The sequence below is a fragment of the Vulpes vulpes genome, chromosome 4 (genome assembly GCF_048418805.1).
Source record: "Vulpes vulpes isolate BD-2025 chromosome 4, VulVul3, whole genome shotgun sequence".
Classification (NCBI taxonomy): Eukaryota; Metazoa; Chordata; class Mammalia; order Carnivora; family Canidae; genus Vulpes; species Vulpes vulpes.
The window spans coordinates 117,637,743-117,660,689 of record NC_132783.1 but is presented as its reverse complement, the minus strand read 5'-3'; the positions used below and the strand labels follow the sequence as shown (position 1 = coordinate 117,660,689).

General features: G+C 53.1%; 1 protein-coding gene across 1 annotated transcript; it reads left to right on the top strand.

Annotated features, from left to right (window-relative positions):
* The first annotated feature begins 277 nt into the window (after positions 1-277).
* CDX1 (caudal type homeobox 1) lies at positions 278-17,650 on the top strand. The gene is made up of 3 exons (XM_026009877.2): positions 278-772; positions 15,928-16,073; positions 16,616-17,650. The coding sequence occupies exons 1-3, from the start codon at positions 328-330 to the stop codon at positions 16,820-16,822; spliced, it is 798 nt and encodes a 265-aa protein (XP_025865662.2). The 5' UTR covers positions 278-327; the 3' UTR covers positions 16,823-17,650.
* Positions 17,651-22,947: the final 5,297 nt, after the last annotated feature.

Below are 22,947 nucleotides of genomic sequence, written 5' to 3'. Positions count from 1 at the left end.
CGGGCCCCCGCGCCCCCGCGCCCCGCGCCCCGCGCCCCCACCCCCTCCAGGCCCCGGCCCGTCCACCTCCCGCTTGGGGCGGCAATTTGTCTCCTTTTGAACCCCCCGCCCCCGACGGGTTTCCCCCTTTGATTCGCGGCCCTGAGGCTCCCCCCGCTTTGAAATGCAAACCCGCCCGGGCTGGGGCCGCGGGCGCCCGGAGCTATAAAAGGCCTGGGTGGGGCGGGCGCGGCGGCCGGGCCCGGAGGCCAGGTGAGCAGTGTGCTCGTCGGGGCGGCCGGGCGGCGGCTGCGGGGCGCAGCATGCGCGCGGGCCCCCGCGGCCACCATGTACGTGGGCTATGTGCTGGACAAGGACTCCCCGGCCTACCCCGGGCCCGCCAGGCCCGCGGGCCTCGGCCTGGGCCCGCAGGCCTACGGCCCCCCGCCTGCGCCCCCGGGACCCCCGCAGTACCCCGACTTCGCCGGCTACTCTCACGCGGAGCCGGCCCCCGCACCCTCCGCGGCCTGGAGCGCGCCCTTCTCCGCGCCCAAGGACGACTGGGCCGCCGCCTACGGCCCAGGCCCCGCGGCCCCCGCCGCCAGCCCGGCCCCGCTGGCATTCGGGCCCCCTCCGGACTTCAGCCCGGTGCCCGCGCCCCCTGGGCCCGGCCCCAGCCTCCTGGCGCAGCCCCCCGGCGGCCCGGGCGCCCCGTCCTCGCCCGGAGCGCAAAGGCGGACGCCCTACGAGTGGATGCGGCGCAGCGTGGCGGCCGGAGGCGGCGGTGGCAGCGGTAAGGACCCCTCCTCCCTCGCCCTGCGCCTCCGGACGCTTCCCCGGCACCGGCAGGTGCCAGGGCGAGGCCCAGCCGCCCCTGGCTGACCCCCGCCCCGGCCCGCGAGGGCGCCCGCCTGGGCCTCCCTGACCACCGTGGCCCTGGAGCTGCTCGCCCAGCTCCCCCCTTGTGAATCCCAGGTGCCAGCCTTGGTAAAGCACAGCCCGTCCCGTACAGAGAGGGAACGGAGGCGCGGAGACGTGAAGAAACGTGCCTGCGGTGGCCTGGCACGGCCTGAACTAGGACGCGGGTCCCCAGACTTACCCCAGGGCTCGTTAGCAACACTGGCCCCGGCCGTCTTCCGTTGCTCCCACCCCATCCCAACCCCGGAGTAAGCTGCGGACCCTCCCCAGGACGGGCGATGCCCTGATGGCGCACACAGGCGGGCCCCCTGCCTTTCCAAGGCTCAGTATCCCCATGGGTACAGGGAATCGCTGGTGGCTCCTATCCTTTGGACCAGAAAAGAGCCCTCTGTGGTTAGATTGGGGTGGGGGGTCCATACCTTGCCATCCCAGGGCCCTCCCTGAACTCTTGACCCTGGGGGAGGGGAAAGCAAGAGCAGTTGGGAAGGTGGCTACTGTTTGGCTCCTGAGACTGTGAACCTCCTGCCCCCAGGCAGGCCTCTCTGATCCACCCTCTTCAAAGGCAGAGGAGGGGGCAGGACAAAGGGCCAGCTTTAATGAGGGGCGGACTGACCTCCTTTATAGGTCCCCCCTTTGTCATGTAACAGGCTGCGCCTTAGCTCGGTAGTGACTCCTGTTGGCCGGAAAGTGAACACGATACCCCATTGTCCCGACTGTGTCCGGCCTGTCCTGACAAAGGCCACCTGGCCTTAGGGGCGGGAAGTCGGCCTGCCCACCCTTTGATGTCTGTCCCCTCCCCCCTTCCCCCAGCTGGGAGGGAGCCTGGGACTTCCCCCACCTCCTCTCTCTCTCTCTTCACCCCCATGTCCCCTGCACACACTCCTCACTCCTGGGACAGATGCTGGGGAGATCTGTCTATAATCTGAGCACCTTCTTGGAAGTCCCAGGGACACAGAAGCTCCTGTCTGCCTCTGGAGGCCTCTCATTTGTGTGACCTTGGCCAAACAGTAACAGCTAATCTTTAAGGACCACTTACTAATGAATGGACCAGGCACTGACCTAAGATCTTGCATTAATTCTCACAACATTATTGTAGGTACTATTATCATCCTCATTTTTAACTTGAAAAATCTGTGGCCTAGAGAGCTTAAATCCTTGCACGAGGCCATATGACAAGTAAATGGAATGGAGGTGGGGGTGGAGGCTGGGACTTGAACCCTGGCAGATTGACCACCAAGCCTGTGTTCTCATCCTCTCAACAGCAGCTTCTCTTAAATTAGTCATCTTTTCTGCATCTCAGTTTTACCACCTGTGACATGATAAGGAAGGGTCTTGTACTTTTCTTTAAGTTATAAAAGGACCCCTTTGGAAAATCTGGTGGAAAATACAAATCTCTCTAGAAAAAAAAGTGTTGCCTAATTCAGCAGACAATTTGAGGGGTTCTAGAAGCTCCCTAAGGACTTTTCCATTAACCCCGGTTGAGAACCCTACATTAGATTAAATGAGAGGAGGTGTCTGGGGCCACAGATTCCCCTGGGTTTTTGTCTGTTCCCTGGAGAAGGAAGCCTTCTTTTCCTACTCCTCTATTCCACTTGCTGCTTCCTGCTCATCAGGCAACTTTGGAGATGGCAGGGTGGGTTCCAGATGGAGAAGGAGTTCCTCAGGAGCAAGGACGTGGAGACGGTGTGCCAGGGGATCAGAGGACTGGTGGGAGGCCTCGGGGGAGCTTTCAGGCTGTGTGATGTTGGGCACAGGAGTTGTGTGTGAATTCCGCTCAGCCTCTGGTCTCAAAAGTCATTTGGAAACTGTTGTTCCCGGGCAGGTAGGGGCCTAGCAATAAGTCTGCCCAAAGGCAAAAAATTTTTCCTCCTTTACCCCCAGAAAGTAAAAAGAGGGAGAGCCAGGGGATGTTTGCAGGCTCCTAAGCAAAGTGGCTGCCCCAGAGATCCATTCTGCTGAGGACTCAGGATTGTCAGCTTTCTAGAAACTAGAAGCTGCGGCCTGTCTGCCCGGGGACATCTGACTCCAACCAGTGTTCCTGAGATGAAGCATAATTGGCAGAATCAGGATGGAGTTACAGACCCTCCCTGAGAGAGTCGGCCAGGCCGTGCCACCTGCCCCCCTCTCCACCCCCCACCCCCCCGCCAACACACACACCTTGACCTCAGTTTCTCCTGGGCAGTGAAGATCCAGGGTGTCTAGGATATTGCCTGTGTAATGCTATTGTCTGGGATGGCAAAGGGAAGGTGGGTACATGCCAACACCCACCCCCACACCCCCTTCCCCCACAGCAAATGTTGCTGGCCACCTGGTCTTGTGGTACCAGGTTTTCTTGCCAGCCCCTTCTCTCCTGCATCTGAGCCTCTAGCACTCTAGAATATTTGAACTGGACATTTAGAGACCAAACATACCATTGGGAACTAAAGCCCAGGGACTGTAAGAAGTGTTCTAGTTTCACACAAGTGGAGGCTGAGCTGGGATAAATATTGGATGAGTCAGTTAAAATTTTTCCAATGGTTTCCCATTATATTTAGGGTGAGATCTATCCTCCCTGAAGTCTGCAAGACAGTAGAGCATCAGCACCTGGCCCCTGCCTGCCTCCCCAGCCTCTCCCCAGTCTCCTTAATCTCTCCTTGGTCACCAAGCTCTAGACACTCCAGCCTTCTTTTAGTTTCTCAGATGTGCCACATCCTGCTGCAGGTCTTGTGCATACCCTGTTCCCTCTTCCTGGAAACTCCTGTGTCCTAACTCTTTGCAGGCCTAGCTTCTTCTCACCCTTCAGGTCTTAGCTTAATGGTCATCTCCTCTGAGAGGTCCTCCATGATTTCCCAAGGAAGGCTCCCCCTATACACATCGATAATCCTCACCATGTTTCCTTCAGAGCACCAACACTGATTTCAATTTCCTCACTTACCTGTGTGTTTGTCTATTTCCCCACCCACCCATCTACCAAAGTCCACCAAAGTAACACCCATGAGGTCCAGAGCCACATCCATTTGACCCATCACTACATTCCAGGCACCGTCATAGTACATGACATTTAGTAGGGGCTTAATACATTTTGCTGAATAAATGAACAGGACAATGTGAGGAACAGTAAGACAACTGGGAGAAGAGGGAGAGATGAGATCTTGGCTTTGACATGTTTCTGAGGTCCCAGCCCTAGGGATAGGACCCACGACTGTTGAGCTGAGCAAGCTCATGCCAAGGTTGGAAGCCTGTCCCTCCTGGGATGGTACGCTCAATACTCAGCTGAGGAGCTGGCATAGCTGAGGCTGGGATAGGGACTATGACCCCGGTTTTATCCTAAGGAGCGACAGTGAGAACCGGAAAGATGAGGGAGAGGCTGTTGGGCTTCACTCCATCATCAAAATACTCACCACCCGAGTGATTGATTACTGCCACCCGGCTCAGGCCTGGATAGGAGAGGACTATAAGGGCTTCTATTTTGTGGTCATACCTGTTTGCACCTATAAATAGCAGTGTTTTCAGTAAGTCCAGCCCCTTCAGCTTTCTTTTTTTTTTTTTTTTTTAAGATTTTATTTATTTATTCATGAGAGACACAGAGAGAGAGAGAGAGAGAGAGAGAGGCAGAGACATAGGCAGAGGGAGAAGCAGGCTCTCCACAGGGAGCCTGATGCGGGATTCTATTCCAGGACCCTGGGATCACAACCTAAGCCAAAGGCAGACGTACAACCACTGAGGCACCCAGGTGCCCCCTGCCCCTTCAACTTTCAGATGGAGAAACTGAGGCCCAGGGAGGAGGAACCCTCCTCCTTCCCCACCCTCACATTCCAGACCCTCTCCCTTGGCCCCTTGCCACAGCCACCAGCCTGGCCTCTCACCTTCAGCCTCTCTCTGATGTCCCAGCTGTCTTCACAACCATTACCAGATTTTCAAGGCACATCTCCTGCTCGAGAGCATTCCATGGCTCCCCAAGGCTGTGGAGTCCCCGTTTTGTTATATGCCATTTCACTGCCGTCAAATCCAGCCACGTTTCTTTGGCATTCAGAGCCCTCTTGAGAACTGGCTCCAACCCACTATTGAAGCCAGTATCTAGTTGGTCTAGATACAGAAGTACTTACTGGGGAGGCTAAGGGCCACTGCCTGGGAGCCTCGGGCCTAGGGCTGCATATCTGTGAGAAACTGCACAGCCTCAGTTTGGATCATTTCTCTGAGCCTCAGTTTCTTCCACTATAATGTTAGGATAACAATAGGATTGCACCTTGAAGTGATGGTGCCCATCAAGCCCAGCCCCTGTGCTTGGTACACAGTAGGTCTACAGTGCATCAAGTGCCCATGATCGTCTCTGTCCGTCCTTAGCAGGTGCACAGAAACATACACCTCACACTCCCTGCCTCTCCAGTCTGGGTCCCCCAACCTAAACTACCCTTCCTGCCCTATTCACCAGTTCAAATACTGTGCCAAGGCCACCGCCTCTAGAAAACCCTCCTGGATTCCCTCCCCTCCAAGCACTGTAGGCCCTTATTTTAGCAACTCTTATTTTTTTTTTAAGTTTATTTTTATTTTTTTATTTTATTATTATTTTTATTCATGAGAGAGACAGAGAGGCAGAGGGAGAAGCAGGCTCCATGTGGGGAGCCCGATGAAGGATTCAATCCTGGGACTCCAGGACCACGCCCCTAGCCGAAGGCAGATGCCCAACCGCTGAGCCACCCAGGCGTCCCTTATTTTGACAACCTTCACCACTCTTGTTTATCGCTTCCATCTACCTCAAGGACTAGTGGTCAGCCCCATCCTTCTCACCAGGCCTTGCGCCAAGTGATAAAGCTGGTAACTGTGGCATTGGTTTGAGTCTTTACGCGTACCAGGCGGTGTGCCAAGAACTTTGCATGGGCTTTCTCACTCAAGCTTCAGAACAACGCTAAGAGGTGTGAGGATCTATTATTAGTCTCATTTTACAGATAAAGTTAATGAGGCTTAGAGAGGGTAAGGTGACTGCCCAAGCTCACACAGCTAGGATGGGCCCCACAGGGTTCAAACCCAGACTCTACAGCCTAAGTGGAATCTATCAAATAAAGTAACACAAGAAGCAGCCCCAGACCCCTCCCTCTGTGCGTCCCAGCCCAGGTGGGGAAAGGAGGCCGGTTGGAAAGCTGGGAGAAGCTGATGGGGGATGGTGGGCACAGCAGGGGCCAGGCTGTTCAAAACTGGTTCTCCAGGCGAAGCTGTGTTTGACACCTCGTCTCTCAGATGTAGCTGGGAAGGGGAATGACCCAGTTAGAAGGTGGCAGAAGGCTTTTTTTGGTTGGGTGTTTTTTTTTCCCCCAGCTTTGGCAGATACTGCTGCTGAGAGCTTAGGGAATCATTGTGAAGGTTCAAAACAGCTTTGTTAGTAGCAGGGTCTGACTTGTCAGTAGGACGTTATCTTACTGGGCTGGCCCTCCAGTGTCCGTCCTGGAGCTCCTGAGATTTGGAAATAATGTTTGCATCTGGAGTCCACATAGGCTAACCTGCTGAACCCTCCCCATGCCACGCTCGACCCTCAAGCTTGTAGGGGTGCATAGGTCCCTCTGCATCAACAGAGAGAGCAAGTAGACATTAGTGAAAGCCAAGATTGATGCTCCAAGCTCAACATCTTCCAGTGACTTCCCATTGCTCTTGAAATCAAATGCAAACCCTTGACCCCAGAGCTCAGAGCTCTGCTGGTCTCTCCAGGCTCACCACATGCCTCTCTCATTCATTCATTCATTCATTCATTCATTCATTCAGGCGGGCAAAGGATTCTGGCCAGAACAAGGCAGGGTCCTCTCAGGGAGCTGCCCCTTACTCTGCTACTCTCTGCCACAGGGCCTTTACACATGCTGTTCTCTTTTCCTGGAACATTCCTCTCGTTGATGACGCAGAAACCTCCTCGACCTTCAGGTCTCGACTTAAATGTTGCCTCCTGCAGGAGACCTCTATCAAGTTAATTGGAGTAGATCCCTCCCCATCCTCCACCCCTGCCATTTAATCTAGCTCTCAACTCTAGGTTTACTTTCCTTCATACTAATCCCAGTTTGTAATTATTTTGTTAGTTTGTTTTTAATCTGACCCTCTCCAGGAGAGAGGGGAATGAACTATTTAACAAATAAATTATGAGCACGAACCAGATCTACTGAATACTCAGTTCCTGTTCAGCATTTTCTCAAATGCAGGTATTTCTGCCCCCCAGAATTGTACATCTCTACATTAGATTTGTGGCTTTGACTAAGGCTCTGGGAGGATGCCCTCTGGAGGTTGAGCTGACCAGCTGATGAATTGGCTGTGGGAGCGGGAAATGCCATCTGGGCTTTTGGCCCAAGCATTGGGAGGGTGGTGGCCATTTACTTAAGTAAGGCCCCACCAGGAAGCAGTAAGCTTGTGTTAGATGTTCCAAAGGATTTGTCGAGCACTCGCTGTGTGTCAGGCACTGTTGTGGGATGGGGTGAGCAAGATGGCATGGTCCCTACCAGGACCTACCCTCACGGAGCTGACCAGGAGCAAGGCACTGAGGGAAGGGGATTTGCAAAGGTCACCCAGTGAACTAGGAGAGGGCTGGGGTCCAGAGACCCTCCCTGCACCACACCCAGAACATGAGACCTCGGGAGCACGGCCTGAAGACAATTGGGCAGGGACTTGACTTCCAGCCTGCAGGGGGATGACCTAGGTAGGGCAAGGCTAGAACGTGCCCCTACAAAAAGCTCAGAGGGGCCTCAAGCTGTTCAGGCCAGGGGAGGGGGGGACACTTAAAGGAATGCAGTTGCTGTTTGCTAGTCTTAGAGGGGCTGTTCTGGGCCAAGAGCCTTATTTTTTTGGTGCTCCTATGGCAAAATCCAAGTGGGTAGTAGATGCAAGACCAGCCTGCTTTACAGAGGGTACAAGCCCAGGCGGATTAGGATGCTTGCTGTGCAGCTGTGGGCATCTGGCCCGGGGTAGGAGTTTGGTCTAGAAGGGTTGTCCAGTAGAACTTTCTGTGATGGTGGAAATGCTCACTATCTGTTCTGTTCAGTATGCTAACCACTAGTGGCATGGGTCTCTCCAGCACTTGAAAGATGGTTCATGTTACTGAAGAGCTGAATTCTTAATTCTGTTTAGTTAATTTAAGTTTAAGCAGCCACATGTGGCAAGTAGCTGTCACATGGGATGGTGCAGGACAATCCTTCTGGAGAGTTCCTAGAATGGTAGGTAATCTGTTCCCTTTGGGTTCCTTATTTTCCACCAAGGAGCCTCTCCGGCCTCTTCTGTCTCTATGGTCATCTCCATCTCCATCATTGACTAGTTTTTATTCATAATTACCTTGTTCAGTAGGTTCTCACCCCTCATCTCTGCGATTACAGTGTATTGAGGAAGAGTTCCTGTTCTCAGTTTGCAAATTAATACACTGGGATCCAGAGAGGGGCAATGACTTGCCTGGGTTCACACCACTGGCATGTGGCCAGACTGGGGGAGAACAGACAGGTCTACCCAGTCTTGAAGTTTCTGTCCTCTTTGCTGCCTCCCCCAGCCAAGCCAGACCCAGACCATGGGCCTCCCTGGAGAAGCCATGGCAGGTGGCCTGGGAGGAGAGGGGCAGTGCCTGCTGGTGCTGTGACTGGAAAGGAGGGCTGCAGTGGGAAGGAGAAGCCTGCCTAAAGCTGCAGGACCTCTGCACCAAAGCCAGCCTCTCCCCCTTGCTCCAGGGCTTGAATGAGGAACCGGGATGGAGCAGCCTGGGACCGGTAGCTCAGTAGGAACTAGGACCCCATCAGGGCCCAGCAGACAGCCTCATGGCCCAGGAAGGGAAATCCATTCATCATCTGACAGGCGGGTCAGGCCTGCTGCAGCAGAGGTCCCACCCCTGCCAGTGAGATGGGGAATCAGGCCCAAACTGAACATCGCAAGTCCAGCCAGTGGCCGCTCCCAGGCCAGTGTGTTCCTTGCCCTGCACTCCCTATCGGGCGGCATTCCTCCCTCTCCCCAGGGACTCCTCCAACATCCCCTGCTGCAAATAGCTCAGCTCTCCTTGACATCCCCTTAGCTCTTTGCCCTTTCACGTCCAGAGCCTGAAGAAGTTCAGTTTCCTGGCAAGTCCTTTAGCTAAGGATGGTCAGGCCTGGGCCCAACCCCTAAGAGGAGGGCTTGGAGCTACACAGAATTTTAGGATCTGCAGGCCCTCGGAGCTGACCCTCTTCTGATGCACAGGAAAAACTGAGGCCCAGAGAGAAGAAGGGGCTTATTCAGGACCACACAGATGGCACAGAACTGGAACCAAGACCAAGCTAGTGGTTCAGGATTCCGCCCCCCCACACACACACTCACGTGCTATGAAAGAAGGCAGGAGGGCAGCCCCGTTGGCGCAGCGGTTTGGTGCCGCCTGCAGCCCGGGGTGTGATCCTGGAGACTCAGGATCGAGACCCGTGTCGGGCTCCTTGCATGGAACCTGCTTCTCCCTCTGCCTGTGTCTCTGCCTCTCTCTCTCTCTCTCTGTGTCTCTCATGAATAAGTAAATAAAATCTTTAAAGAAAGAAAGACAGCAGGAGAGCCAGGTGCGGTGGATCGGGGGTGGAGTATTTTTACCTTAACAAGCTTTACTTGTTAAGCTTATACACACGCATGTGTGCATACTGCGTGTGTGTTTGTGTGTTGGGGAGGATCGTGATGCACAGCCAGGGTGGGGCTGGACCACACAGAGAGGGGGCATGGTGGGTTGTGGTGGTGGTGGGGGGATTGGTGTTCCAGGCCCTGAGGGCCAGAACTGGCAGTGTCATCCCCCAGGGCCACAAACCCAGCAGAAGGAAGAGGGCAAAGGAAGTGCTGACCCAGAGGCCATGTGATTTTCCTGGAGCCACCCACCCCGCCCTGGGGGCAGAGGCTGAACCCTGTCCTCGCCTGGCCCAGGCTGTCTGGGGAGGCCCTACCGCAGGCCATTGCACGGCTCCTGCTCCCTATCCTCCAGCTGGGCAGGCCCGGTATCTAGGCTTTCAGACAGGGAAATCAGTCTCAGAATTCTTTCAGCAAAAATAACAAACACAACCAGAGAATCAACAAACATTGGGAGCTTCGTGTTTCCAAATTGGAAGAGACCTTATAAATAAACAGTCTCATCCAACACATCACCCATTGCGCAGATCCATTTCCCAGCCTTTCTACCACATGGCTGCCCCACCACTGTTGGAAATGAATGAGACTCCCCATCCTTGCACACCTACTAAGTGCCAGGTGCTGTGCTAGGTGTCATCCATTTTTCTAAAATGATCCACCTGGTGGTTGGAGATAATTATGGGAGACCTCACACTGTGTGATAGGTTCTAGTACTGTTCCTGAGGCTGGGAAGACCTGAGTTTAAATCCCAGCTACAAGGTGTGTGGACCTGTCTGAGCGTCAGCCTGTTTATCTGTAAATGGGGATTACAGTTGCACAGCTTCATAGGTATTGAGAGATGTATACAAGTGCCTGCCACATGGACATGTTGGCCATTATTAGAATAATAGTTATCCCCATTTTATAGATACAGAGACTGAAGCTTAGAAAGGTGAGGTGATTAGTCCTGATGAGCCAGCCAGTGAGAAGCCGTACTGCACAATCCCCGAGGTCGGTTTGCCCAAACAACCACATGTCAGGGTCACCTGAGAGCTATTCAAGTAGCAAATCCCTGAGTCTCGTTTTAGCCCCACCGAATCTGAATTTCTGGTCTAGAATTTGTGTTTTTTAAAAAGCTTCCCAGGACCTCCAATGTGTATGCTTTAGGAGATGGGGAATGTGCTACCTTCACAGCAGCCTAATGCATACGGATGGGCCATTCCTCGTATCCCAAAGCCAGAGTGAAGAGAAAGGCTCTCATTTGGGTGAGTTACCCAAGGGTCTTCCCTACTGCCCTCACCACCGAAGAGCTGGAGGGGGTCCCCCACCCACTCTCCACCCCACTTGTACTGGCATCTGGCCCAGAGGGTTATTCATTAGGTGGCTGGGAGCGGCTGGCCCCCATCAGACACCTGTTGTAGGAGCCCAGACTTCCCCGTCTGCCCCAGCGTCCCAGGCGCCTGTAAATCATTCATCCTGGGGCCCTCTCCCTTACCTGCTGCTCTCACGCAGCTCTCTGACCTTTCCCTCCTAGGCTCCTGGGGTGGCACAGGTGCTCACAGGAGGGGGAAGGGAGGGCGGCTTGGGGCAGTTGGGACTCTGGCTCAAAGCCGGCACTGGAGCCCAGGGCTCCTGACTGTCATTACAAATAGAAATTTGTTATTTGTGGCTCAGTCGGATAAGCATCCAACTCTTGATTTGGGCTCAGGACCAGGGTTGTGAGATCGAGCCCCCCTTGGGTTTCTGTGCTGAGCATGGAGCCTGCTCTGTCACTCTCTCTTTTAAAAGAAGTAATTATAAAAAATGCAAATTTATATCATACATGGTAAGAAAAAAGAGAGAAAGAGGAAGGAAGGAAGGAAAGAAGGAAGGAAGGAAGGAAGGAAGGAAGGAAGGAAGGACCATCCCAAAGACTCTCACTTACCTATGGCCTACATCCTCCCCAGAGGTATATTATTGGTTTGTATATTCTTTCAGAAAGAACTCTACAGGTACACAGACGTATGAGCTTGTGTGTGTGTGTGTGTGTGTGTGTGTGTGTGTGTATCCCCCACTGTTATACAAAAACAGTAACATACAATTCACAGCATTCTAGGTCTTGCTTTTTTTTTCTTTAACTCAATGTATCTAGAAATTGCTCCATATTTAGTGGCTACATAATGTTGCTCTCCATGGATGTCCCATCTCTTATTTAACAAGTATCCTACTTGTAGACATGTACATTGCTTTTAGTCTTGTGCCTTTTGGAACACCTGTGGCTTTGGACATTTTTCCATGAGATCAATTCCTCGAAGTGGGGTTATTGGGTCAAAGCGTACATGCATATTATTTTTTTTAAGATTTTATTTATTTATTCATGAGAGACACAGAAAGAGAGAGAGGCAGAGACACAGGCAGAGGGAGAAGCAGGCTCCATGCAGGGAGCCTAACGTGGGATTCGATCCTGTGACTCCAGGTGGATCCTGTGACTCCAGGATCACACCCCGGGGCTGAAGGCAGGAGCTAAACCGCTGAGCCACCGGGGCTGCCCGGTATGTGCATATTAAATGAGGCTAGATGTTACCAAGCTGGGCTCCAAGGAGGATGTTGGCAATTATTCCTCCCTGGACAGCAATGTGGGATTCCTTGGTTCCTGGGCCACAGCGTGATACCAAATGTTTTGTTCTTTGGCAGAGCCGTTTTCTCTGCAATAAAATGGTGTGATTTGAGAGCTGCACCGGAGCCCACCAGCCCATCTTCTGGGCCCAAGAGGAGGTGACAGGGCCTGAGGGCTGGGTCTTCCCTGGCAGCTTCACTAGAACAGAGAAATAACTGCAGCTAGAGCCCTATCTCCTGTCTAGTCCCTCGCTCCTCAAATCCAGGAGGAGTCAGGCTATAGTTTGGGTCACCTGAGCCCAGGGTTTATGACACTACCAGGCAGGATGGCCCTCAGCAAGGATGCCCTTTCTTTCTTTCTTCCTTTCTTTCTTTCTTTTTCTTTCTTTCTTTCTTTCTTTCTTTCTTTCTTTCTTTCTTTCTTTCTTTCTTCTTTTTCCTTTCTTTTTTTTTCATTCTTCTTTCTTTCTTCAAGATTTTATTGATCTATTCATGAGAGACACAGAGAGGCAGAGACAGACACAGGCAAAGGGAGAAGCAGACTCCCTGTGGGGAGCCTGATGTGGAACTCGATCCCCGAACCCTTGGATCACTCCCTGAGCTGAAGGCAGACGCTCAACCACTGAGCCACCCAGATACCCCAGGATGGCCCCTTTCTGAGCCCCAGATTCCCCATCTGTGGAGACAGGTGTGATGGATCCCCACTTACTCATCAGAAGGGATGGGAGTGAGCACTGCATGCCTGAGGAAAAAGGTATCTTGTAAGTGCTACTTGTGACCTCTCAGGCTGTTTGGGTGGGGATGGAGCCTCAACCCGCCCACTTCAGGCTGTAATATTCTGGACATTTTCAAGGGTCCACCCTGCCTGTGGACCATCTAGCCCCAGCCTGGAGCTCTCGGTGGCAGGGCAGGGGGTGGGTGCGGGGCTGCCCTCACCATGATCTGGTCCCTCACTTCCAAGAAGTACAAGAAGACAGGTTGCCTACTGTTTGAGCTTCTGTTGCAAAGGCTTAGGGGGCTTCTTGAGGGAGTTCTCTGGACCCTAAGCCTGACAGGGTCAATAAAGAGTTGTGCCAAGAGTGGAGAGTAGGAACTCTAGACCAGGTGACATGGCCTTCGGCAAGTCCATGTTTGCCCAGGGCTTCAGTGACCCTGGTTACACAAGGAGGGCAGATTGAAAGGACTTACAAGTCCTAACCTGGACCTCCAGCCAGCTGTATTACCTGCCTGAACCTTGGTCTCTTCATCTATGACATAGGAGGAGACTAAACTGAGCCCTTCCCGCTTTAGCCCAGTGAAGATTCAGAGCTCTGCCGGGCTCTGGGGGTGGCGCATTAGGCAGAACTGTTTTTGAGTCGGCGTTGAATTTTCTAGGCCAAAGAAGAGCCCATCTGGAGCCAAGGCCTCAGCAGCCACTCCCTTGTCCCTTTCCTGGGCCAGGCCTGGACGAGGGCCGAGGTTGTCCCGTGCTACATCGGGTGGTGGGCTGAGGTCAGTGGATATGGAAGCGTCCACTGCAGTTCTGCTGCTCTGGCAGGAAACCCAAGGAAAAAAGCCCAGAAACATCTGTTGTCTCCCATTTTCTGCAAAACCATTTGGCTCTTGGGGAGCCCAGTGACTGTCCTGCCAAGCTGCGTGGGCTTGGTAATGGGGCGGGAGCTGGAAGAGGGGTGGGTGGTTAGCACAGGGGTGTTGAGGGACCAGCAAAGCCAGAGCTGTGGCCCTGGGAGGTCAAGGCCAGGCTGTGTGGGGGCAACTGGCTGAGATGGAACAGGTCCATGGTTACTTCGAGACCCACCATGCCCTGGTGGGACATGTGTAGGTCTGCAAGTGCTTGCGTGTACTTCCTATTTATAGCCAAGCGCTCAGCTTCTTACGAAGGAAACTGGTGTTTAGTCAGGCCCCCGCACCAGCCCGGGCCAAGCATGACTTTAATATTCTCTCCAGGCAGACCTCTGATCGCAGCCCCACAGAGAGCCCTGACATTCACCCCAGCTGGTCCTCAAATCCCGCTCCTGGCCTCAGGCTGAGCCCTGTAGAGAAGCCAAGCCACCGCCTTCACTCTCCTGGGTTATTGCAGGCCTATCTGTGCTTCCTCCTTCTTGCCAGTCTATCCTCCATGCAACAACCAGAGTCATATTAAAACCTACATCAGATCTGCTGTCTCCTGGGCTCAGAAGCCTGCAATGGCTCCCCTCCCAGACAGAGTAAAACCCAGAGTCCTTTAAGTGGCTGGCAAGGCCCTGGATGACCTGCCCCTCTGTCCTTGCTCACTGCACTGTGAGCTACACCTTGCTACACCAGCCCCCTTACTGTCCCCCACACATGTCAGATGTCAGGCATGTTCCCAACCACAGGGTCTTTGAACTTGCTGTTCCCTGCACCCAGAGCCCTCTTCCCCAGATACCTGCATGACTCCTTCTCTCACCTCCTTTAGATCTTTGCTTAAATTCTCTTTCTCAGTGAGACCTTCTCAGACTACTCTTTTTAAATTCGTATGCTCTCTCCTCCCCAAATTCCAATCCTCTCTTCTTGATTACTTCTTCTCAGGAATACTTATCAATTAACATCAAATACTTAGCATTAACATATCAAATTATTTTGATCTGTCTCCTCCCCTAGAACGTAATTTCACTGCGAGTAGGGATTTTTTTTTTTAGTTTTGCTCACTGGTGTACTCCAGTACACCCCAGTCGTTGGCCCGCAGCAGGAGCTCAGTAAATATTTGAAGCCTGATCCTGACTCACTGCTCTGTACTCTCAGAGAGGCGGTGATGTGGATGGCTCTGGGCAGACGGCTGCAACTCCAGTTTGGGTGTCCAGGGCTGGGGCCTTTTGAGGTACCTGCCAGCTCCTTGAGGCCAAAAGAAGTCTCCGTTCTTTCTGTTTGGTTTTGGGGCCAGCAGCTGCCAGGCATTTGGTGGGAAGTAAAGAGCACCCACCCCAGGATGGTGCAGTAAACTTCCACCTCTGTCTGTGGTGGCTCTTCCCCACTCTCCTCTGCACTGGAGGGAGGAGCTGCTGGCTTGTCATTAGTCTCAATCTGCCCAGGTCTGTCAGGTGTCCCTCTATATCTCTGGTGTTAGTACCAGTGGTCTCAGGATCCTGAATCAGAACCACCTTGGGAGCTTGTGAAAAATGCAGATGCTAGGGGCACCTGGGTGGCTCAGTCGGTTAAGTGTCTGCCTTTGGCTCAGGTCATGTTCTCAAGTTCCTGGGATTGATTGAGCCCCACATCAGGCTCCGTGTTCAGTGGCGAGTCTGCTTTCCCTTCTCCCTCTGTCCCTGCATGCTCTCTCTCTCTCTCTCTAATAAAGAAAATCTTTTTTAAAAAATGCAGATTCTAGGGGCCTGGCTGGCTCAGTTGGTTGAGCATGTGACTGTTGATCTCCGGGTTGTGAATTCTAGCCCTAACCTTGGGTGTAGAGGTTGTTTAATAAATAAATAAATAAATAGGGAAGCCTGGGTGGCTCAGCAGTTGAGCATCTGCCCTTGGCCCAAGGTGTGATCCCGCGCACGATCCAGGATCAAGCCCCACATCAGGCTCCTTGCAGGGAGCCTGCTTCTCCCTCAGCCTATGTCTCTGCCTCTCTCTCTTGCTGTGTCTCTCATGGATAAATAAATAAAAATCTTTTAAAAAATATTAATTAATTAATTAATTTAAAAAATCTCAAAAAAGAAAATAAAATACCAATTCTACCCCCCAGGCTTTCTAATTCACAGAATCAGGGAATGCCCTAGATGCTGTGTTTTTCATGGGCTGGGTGTGCATCCCTCCCCACCTCAGGGTCCTCCTTCGGGGGCCTGGATTGCTTCCTCCCTGGAGCCCTGTTTGAGTTTTGCAGGCCCCCGGCCTCACCCACTCCCCTCCCCTCCTGGCCCCTCTGCTTCTCAGGTAAGACCCGGACCAAGGACAAGTACCGCGTGGTCTACACTGACCACCAGCGCCTGGAGCTGGAAAAGGAGTTCCACTATAGCCGTTATATCACCATCCGGCGGAAGTCAGAGCTTGCTGCCAATCTGGGGCTCACTGAACGGCAGGTGCGTGGGTCCCCCCACCATAACCACAGAAGCAGTACCAGAAGTCTGGCCTTCAGGGTGTTTGCAGATTAGAGACTCAGTCAAGGGAGGAGCACAGAGAGGTTGGATCTGCTGACCACGTCACACAGCACAGCAGAAACTGAGCTGCTGCCCAATCCTCACCACTTGCAACGAAACCCAATATCCCTGACCCCCAGGAGGGGGACAGGGGATCTGATTAGCTATGGGCTGCAGCAGTGATGATGACTGCTGTTTAAATCCCAAGGAGGGAGGAGGTTGCAGTCTTCCTGGTGGACGGGTGTTAGAGCATGGACTTACAAACGGGGACAGAGAAGGTTACAGCGAGAGTTGTCTCTAGGGTCGAGGACAGGTTCCAGAAGGGAGGACATGTTCAGCGGCCATGAAGAGTCTGGGTGGTGGCGCAGCAGGGAGCCCATAGGCCCCACCTGGAGAGAGAAGAGCCTAGCTGTCCTTCCTCTCTTCCTCTTGCTCTGCCGTTTGGTCCCCCACCAGCTGGCCCATCTCTGCTCTCCCCACCACAGGTGAAGATCTGGTTCCAAAATCGGCGGGCAAAGGAGCGCAAAGTGAACAAGAAGAAGCAGCAGCAGCAGCACCCGCCACCCCCCCCTCCAGCCCATGAAGTCACCGCCGCCGCAGCTGGGCCGCACCTGGGGGGCCTGTGCCCCAGCTCTGCTAGCCTCCTGGGGGCCTCCTCCCCAATGCCGGTCAAGGAGGAGTATCTGCCATAGCCTCCTGCCCAGCCTCGTGGGCTGGGGGGCCTGGGGACTCAGATGCTGGCCATGTGGCTCCTGTTAAGGCCTAGGAGGCCTGGTCTGAGTCCCAGCCCTGCCACTGACTTTTGGAGTGACCTTGGACCAGCTGCCCTACCCAGTCCCTGCATCCCTGTGGCCCATCTGTGTCTTGAGCCTGTGGGATAAGGACCTCTCCAGCTCCTAGGGGATAAGGAAGCCCAGGGTGGGAGGTCTCAGTCCCTAGAGGGCTAAGTGAGGGGCCCTAAGTCCCCATGCCCCACCGCCTTCTCCATGGGTTCAAGGGTGGGAGGCTGCTGGAGGGCCTGGACTGATTCAGGAGAAAGGAGCCAGAGCTGAGAGAAGACGGGAATGCTTGCAGTCCATGACCCGAGGGGAAGGGACATGGTTAGCTCCCACCTGCCTCTTCCTGGCCTCACCTCCAGCTGCCCACCCCCCTGCCCACCTGCCCCATCACAAATTGGCCTGACCCCTCTCCAGGCTGGATGCAAAGCACAAAGCCCACAAGACTGGGCCAAAGCAAGCAGCTTTGGTGACCATCCGCTCTGGCTTGTGGAGCCGTATCCCCCCACTGGCATTCTCCGTGGGGCTTCCAGATGGGGAGAGGCAGAGGGGGCCAGAGGGCGGGAGCCGCCTGCCTAGTTTCTGCTGCCCCACAAGGCTGTCACTTAGGGCCCAGGCCTCAGGGAGTCCCCGGGGGACTTTCTCTGGACCAAGCAGAGCTCACAGCTGGGCACGTGTTGTATGTACATAGAGTGGAATCTCTTGGATCAGCTTCAAGAATAAATTTTTTTTCTCTTGAAAAAACAAGTATAAAATTCATTATACACAGCATTAAAGGAAGATGCTAAAGAGGTATAAACCGTCCTCACCCTGCTCTAACATTTGCATAGTCCCCTCTAGTCTCTGTAGGTCTCCAGCAAGGTCACCTTTAAAATCTGGAAGATCAAAACAGGACATGGTTAGAGAAAGTCTATGAGACTATGCAAAATTGAAAATCCATTTTGTAAGCAGAATCATCAGACCCAGTATATCAGGTTTTTAAAAAATTTCCAAGCACTTTCAGCTCACAGTTTTCACTCAACAGCTGATATTCATTGGACACCCCCATGTGCTAGGCATGGCCAAGCCAAGGGAATGCACAGTCCTTGCCCCACAAGAGTTCTCAGTTGGAGTGATGCTCTGGGCATCAAAGGAACAGAGCATCTGGTGAGCCCAGAGTGGGCTCCCAGCTTATGCCAGAAGGTCTGGAAGGCTTCCTGGAGGACGTGATGTTTGGATTGAGGCCTAAAGGTCCTGTCAGGAACGGTAAAGAATATGAACAATATGAACTTAGAGTATAATTTTTTAAAACTCCTAAGAAAAGCTACTGTTCTCAACTCCCTCCCAGAGGTGAGCAGGAATCTGCCACCTGGGGCCTTTGCTCCCTAGAAGCCTCTGGTGCCAGCTGCCTGCCCCTCTGTTTACTGTTCTGGGATGTGGCCCAGCCATAAAAAAGTGCGTAGGCTGCCTGCCTGCCTGCCCTTTGCTCCTGGGACACATGACAGCAACACATAGGTGGATCAAGTCCCCTCACGAGCTCTTGAAGGGCAGCAGGCACCTTCTCTCCTCCTGCTGGTGGCCTGGGAGACCTTGAAGCTTCCCTGAAGATGGTGGGCATCTAAGGCATGGGAGCAAGGTGGTGCCAGGGAAAGGACTATGGTTCCAAGAGCAGAGGAAGAGAGTTGGTGGGAGAGTGGTTGGCAGTGAATGGATATAGTTTTCTGAGCTTCAAAAATATTTGCTGTGTGACCCTGGGTTAACTTCTTCCCCTCTCTGGGGCTCATTTCCTCATCTGTAACACTGAGGAGTTTGTTTACCAAAAAGAAATATGACTCAGCTCCAGAGAGTTTGGGAAGTCCTGAGGACTCAACCCTTCTGGGAGACTCACAGTGGTGCATTAACACATCAAAGGCTCTGACAAGTCCCACAGTAAAAAAAAAAAAAAAAAAAAAAAAACCTTGAATTTTCTTTAATCCAGCATTCTCCATGCTTTGCTACACAGGACCCCCTACCTGCCAGCACCCCAGTGAACAACTCAAAACTCTTGAGTGTGGGGATGCCGTGGGCTGGGGGGCCCTACTTCAGCCGTGACTCAACTTTGGGCAATAAGTTTCAGCGTCAGATGGCTTGGCCTCCAGTTTACTGCCTCTTGGCTCTGAGACTTCAGGCAAGTTACTTAGCTTCTCTGAGCTTTAGCCTCCTCATTTGTCAAATGGAAATAAGATCCTTGAACCTATCTCAGAATTATGTTTAGCACAGGGTAGGTGCTGTGTTTTAGCCACCTGCTCATGGGGCTGTTGCATCCCTAGTGTGAGATGTTGGCAGGCTTCCCTAATGTTCTATTTTCCTCCACCCCCCACCCCGGCCTCCCCAATGCTGAGGGCAGATGGTGGCCTGGACGATCTGAGGCAGGACAAGCCTGTCCCCGGCCATAGGAAAACCTCTGTCTGGCTGGAGGTCAGTGGCCAGGCCTGGCAGGCTGGATAGGCTGTGGCTGCTGCCCACTTGTGAGGTCAGGGGGTGGGGGTTGGGAGGGGCCCACAAGTTAGGCTGGTGATCACTTGTCAATTGTCTCTGAATTCCAGGAAAAAGGAAACTTTTAACTCCAACAACTTCTAAGCAATGCCTTGGGCTGAGTAGTGAGCTCTCTATCACTCAGAGATTTCCACCAGGGACTGGGGCATTGTGGCTCAGGAAAGGGACCCCTCATGTCCTATCAGATCTGCAGCCAACCCAGGGCTAAGAGGTATTCCAGCCTTCCCGTCAGGAATAGCTGCTGCCGCTTCTGTTGTGTGTGTAGCGATTTTATGCCATCCTCCCCCAGGTGGCAGGCCCTGACCTGGTGCTGGAGACTGGGGGTACAGACAAACGTCAGATATGGCTTGACCTGGTCCTCAAAGGCCCATGGTCTGGTCATGGCCTCTAGCAAATCGGAAGCATGCACATCAGCACTGTTTTTCATGCAATTTCCCCTGTAGCTCCCTAATGCCATGCCCAGAGCCTCAGTGTATGGGGGAGCCAATCCCATCGATTGCGGAGAGATGGGTGTGGGCAGAGCAGAGACGGCCACAGCTCTACTCTAGGGGAGGACTCAGCCAGCATGAGGAACAGAGGAGGTCTCCTGCCGCCCAGGGTACATGTGTGTGCATGTGTGTGTAACGGGTTATGATGGGGGGCAGGAGGACTGCGGAGCTCCAAGGAAACCAGCCCGGCTCCAGGTGGATGAGGTGCCCACCAAAGGGACGCAGAACCTGGGAGGACAGCAGGCCTAGGACAGGGCCGCTTTGGAGGGCAATCCTCTCCCGGCGTGGCTGCTCCGGAGCCACTTTCTCTGAATCATACCAGATGGACTAGCAGTCTGATTCCTCATTTTTCACAGTCGCCACTCGCTGGTGTAACAAAACACATGCTCTGCAGTGATAAAGTCTGAACGTTTTAGCAAATTAAAAATGTTTATTTATATGCACTTAAAAATATCTCTCTATATAATAAAAGGAAGTACATTTTCATCTAACACTTTCCTTAAATCAGCACACATCTCCATTCTGGTTTGATGTGAGACCAGGAGAAACAGAGAGAGAACGAGGGAGAGGTGGGAAGAGGGGGAAGGGAGATAGATTATTTACTGGTTAGGATTCCTAAGTGGTCATTCTGCCCAAAAGTACACAAACTTCCTCTGGGATCAGGGAGCAGAGTCGGTGGTTGTAGCAACTGTCAAATGTGCTTGGTGGCTGATCTCATAGCCAGTTGTATGATCATAAGACTGGGGCCTACATGGGCAGGTTGGCTTACGTGGACGATATCTTCTAGAAAATATTGGGGTTTTGTTTGTTTGATGAAGACCAGACTTTCCCACCAAGGGTTGTAGTGATAGGGCAGAGGATCTAGAGGGCAGAGCCTGTGCAGGGTCAGACTCCTAGATGCCAGGAGTAACCCCGCCTCTGCTTTACACAGTAGTTGTGCGGGTCCTGCCTGCCTATTCTGGGCCTCAGTGTCCCCGTCTGAAAAGTGTGAGCCTGGATCCGTTTGCACTCACAGCCCCAGGGACTGCCAGGGATGTTCAGTGGTCACCCTATGACACGTTTGCTTGAGGAAGGCTAAAGATCCAGTCCTCTTCCCTCCCACTTCTGCAAGGCTGGCGGCTCCCCCCAGGGCTGAATCCGGGGGAAGCAGGCACAATGGGGAAGGGGCCATAAAGACGCCAGTCTTCCAGGGCTCTTGAGCCAATGCCTCACCTCTAGTCCCTCTTCCTGTAGTTCTCTGACCTTCCATTGGGTCTAATGATGGGGTTGTTGAGCACAGCTATAGCCTGTGCTGTAAGAGAACTGACAGGCCCTAAGGGAAGGGCAGGGGTGAGTCGTGCCTGGGTCTTCTTGGATTCAGGAGCCATGGGCTTCTCCCCTCTCCAAAGCCCAGAGATTCCGTGCTCTGTGTGACCTTGGGTATATGACTTCACTCCTCTGAGACAGTTTCCTCAGGTGCAAAACAGGGATGCACAAACCAGTCTTCCCAAGCTGTTGGAAAGAATCATAAGTTAGATACTGGATATAATCCTTCATCCAATGAACACAGTAGGGTTCCAAGAAGGCTTCTTCCATTCACATTCATGCCTAAAGGGCTCTTTCCTCCTGCATCTGGAGAACCCCTAGCCAGCCCTTTGAGGCCAGGTTTGTTGTTTTTTTTTAAGATTTTATTTATTTATTGAGAGACACACAGAGAGAGGCAGAGACATAGGCAGAGGGAGAAGCAGGCTCCCTGTGGGGAGCCCGATGTGGGACTTGATCCTGGACCCTGGGATCATGCCCTGAGCCAAAAGCAGATGCTCAACTACTGAGCCACCCAGGTGTTCTAAGGACATGCTTAAAGGAAGGAGCAGCTGGGTGGGACCTGGGGAGGAGAGGTGGGCCCAGGACCCAGCCAGGCCCTTTACCCAAGCCTGTGCTCCCATATAAACCCCTATTGCTTCCTTCTAGGCTCCAGGGGTACGAGAGACAACAGGCCCTTATGCTCACTCTCCCCAATGGGTTGTGGCTGATGGTAGGGTAACCCACTATGTTCAGGCACTATGGCTTAGTGACTGAACTGGGACACTGGAGTGAAAGGGGCATGATTTGTAATGCATATGCCAGATCCACTAGCATATATGAGACCAATGGGCATGAACACTCAAGCTAATAATTTCCTATTCTAGTCACAGGCTCACACAGACCCTCACAAGGCCTTGATAGGTCAGTCAGGCACAGCGTCCCTGATGGCTCATTTTAGAGATGTGAAATTATAACATTCCTGGGGTCATACTGGTGGCTAAGAACCCGGGTGATCATCTAAGTCACAAGCCATCGCAACATGGTGACACTTGCCCTATCTGTTCTTGCCCAAACCTCCCTGTATCTCTTTCATCCCAGGGAAAGGAGAAATGTTCCAGACCACCCAGAAGGTCCATGAGGCCTGACTCTGTCACTGGTGTCGTGTCACTCACTAGCTCTGTGACCTTGAGTGAGTAACTTAACCTCTTTGCTTCAGTTTGCCCATCTGTAAAATAAGGATGATACCATCTGTCCCTCCAGGTCACTGTGTTGAGACAATACGAACTGGCCCAGGATCTGGTACAATCAATATTGGTAGATTAGGACGATTGAATAAATACCTGATTCATGGCTGCTGTTCCTTTTGTTGGCAAGAGTGGGCAACTCATAGTCAGTGAATGTCAACTGAGCCCCTACTATGCGCCTTGCCCTGCACTACATGTTTTCTAGGCACAATCTCCCTGGATTCCTCACCTTATTGAAAGGGTGGTAAGATTCTTATCCCCATTTTCCAGATGAAAAGGCAGGGGGGGCGATCTTATTTAACGTGGGCAAGGTCACACAGCAAAGAAGAGGAGGCACTGGCTTGGCGGAACCAGGAGCGGGCTGTTAGTGTCCATGCACGTGGCCTGCCCTTCTCATTGCCCAATGGGAGAAAGGGGGGCCCAGAGAGGGCAGGTTACTTGCCCAAGGTCACGCAGGAGACGGTGGCCGAGGCCTCCAGACCTCCAAGGGTTTCCGTCGCGGACCCCCCTC

Excerpts from the sequence above, each read along its gene's own strand:
- CDX1 (XM_026009877.2), top strand. The coding sequence starts at position 328 with ATGTACGTGGGCTATGTGCTGGACAAGGACTCCCCGGCCTACCCCGGG. Across the intron at positions 773-15,927 it reads CGGAGGCGGCGGTGGCAGCG|GTAAGACCCGGACCAAGGAC; the intron begins GTAAGGACCCCT and ends TCTGCTTCTCAG. Across the intron at positions 16,074-16,615 it reads TGGGGCTCACTGAACGGCAG|GTGAAGATCTGGTTCCAAAA; the intron begins GTGCGTGGGTCC and ends TCCCCACCACAG.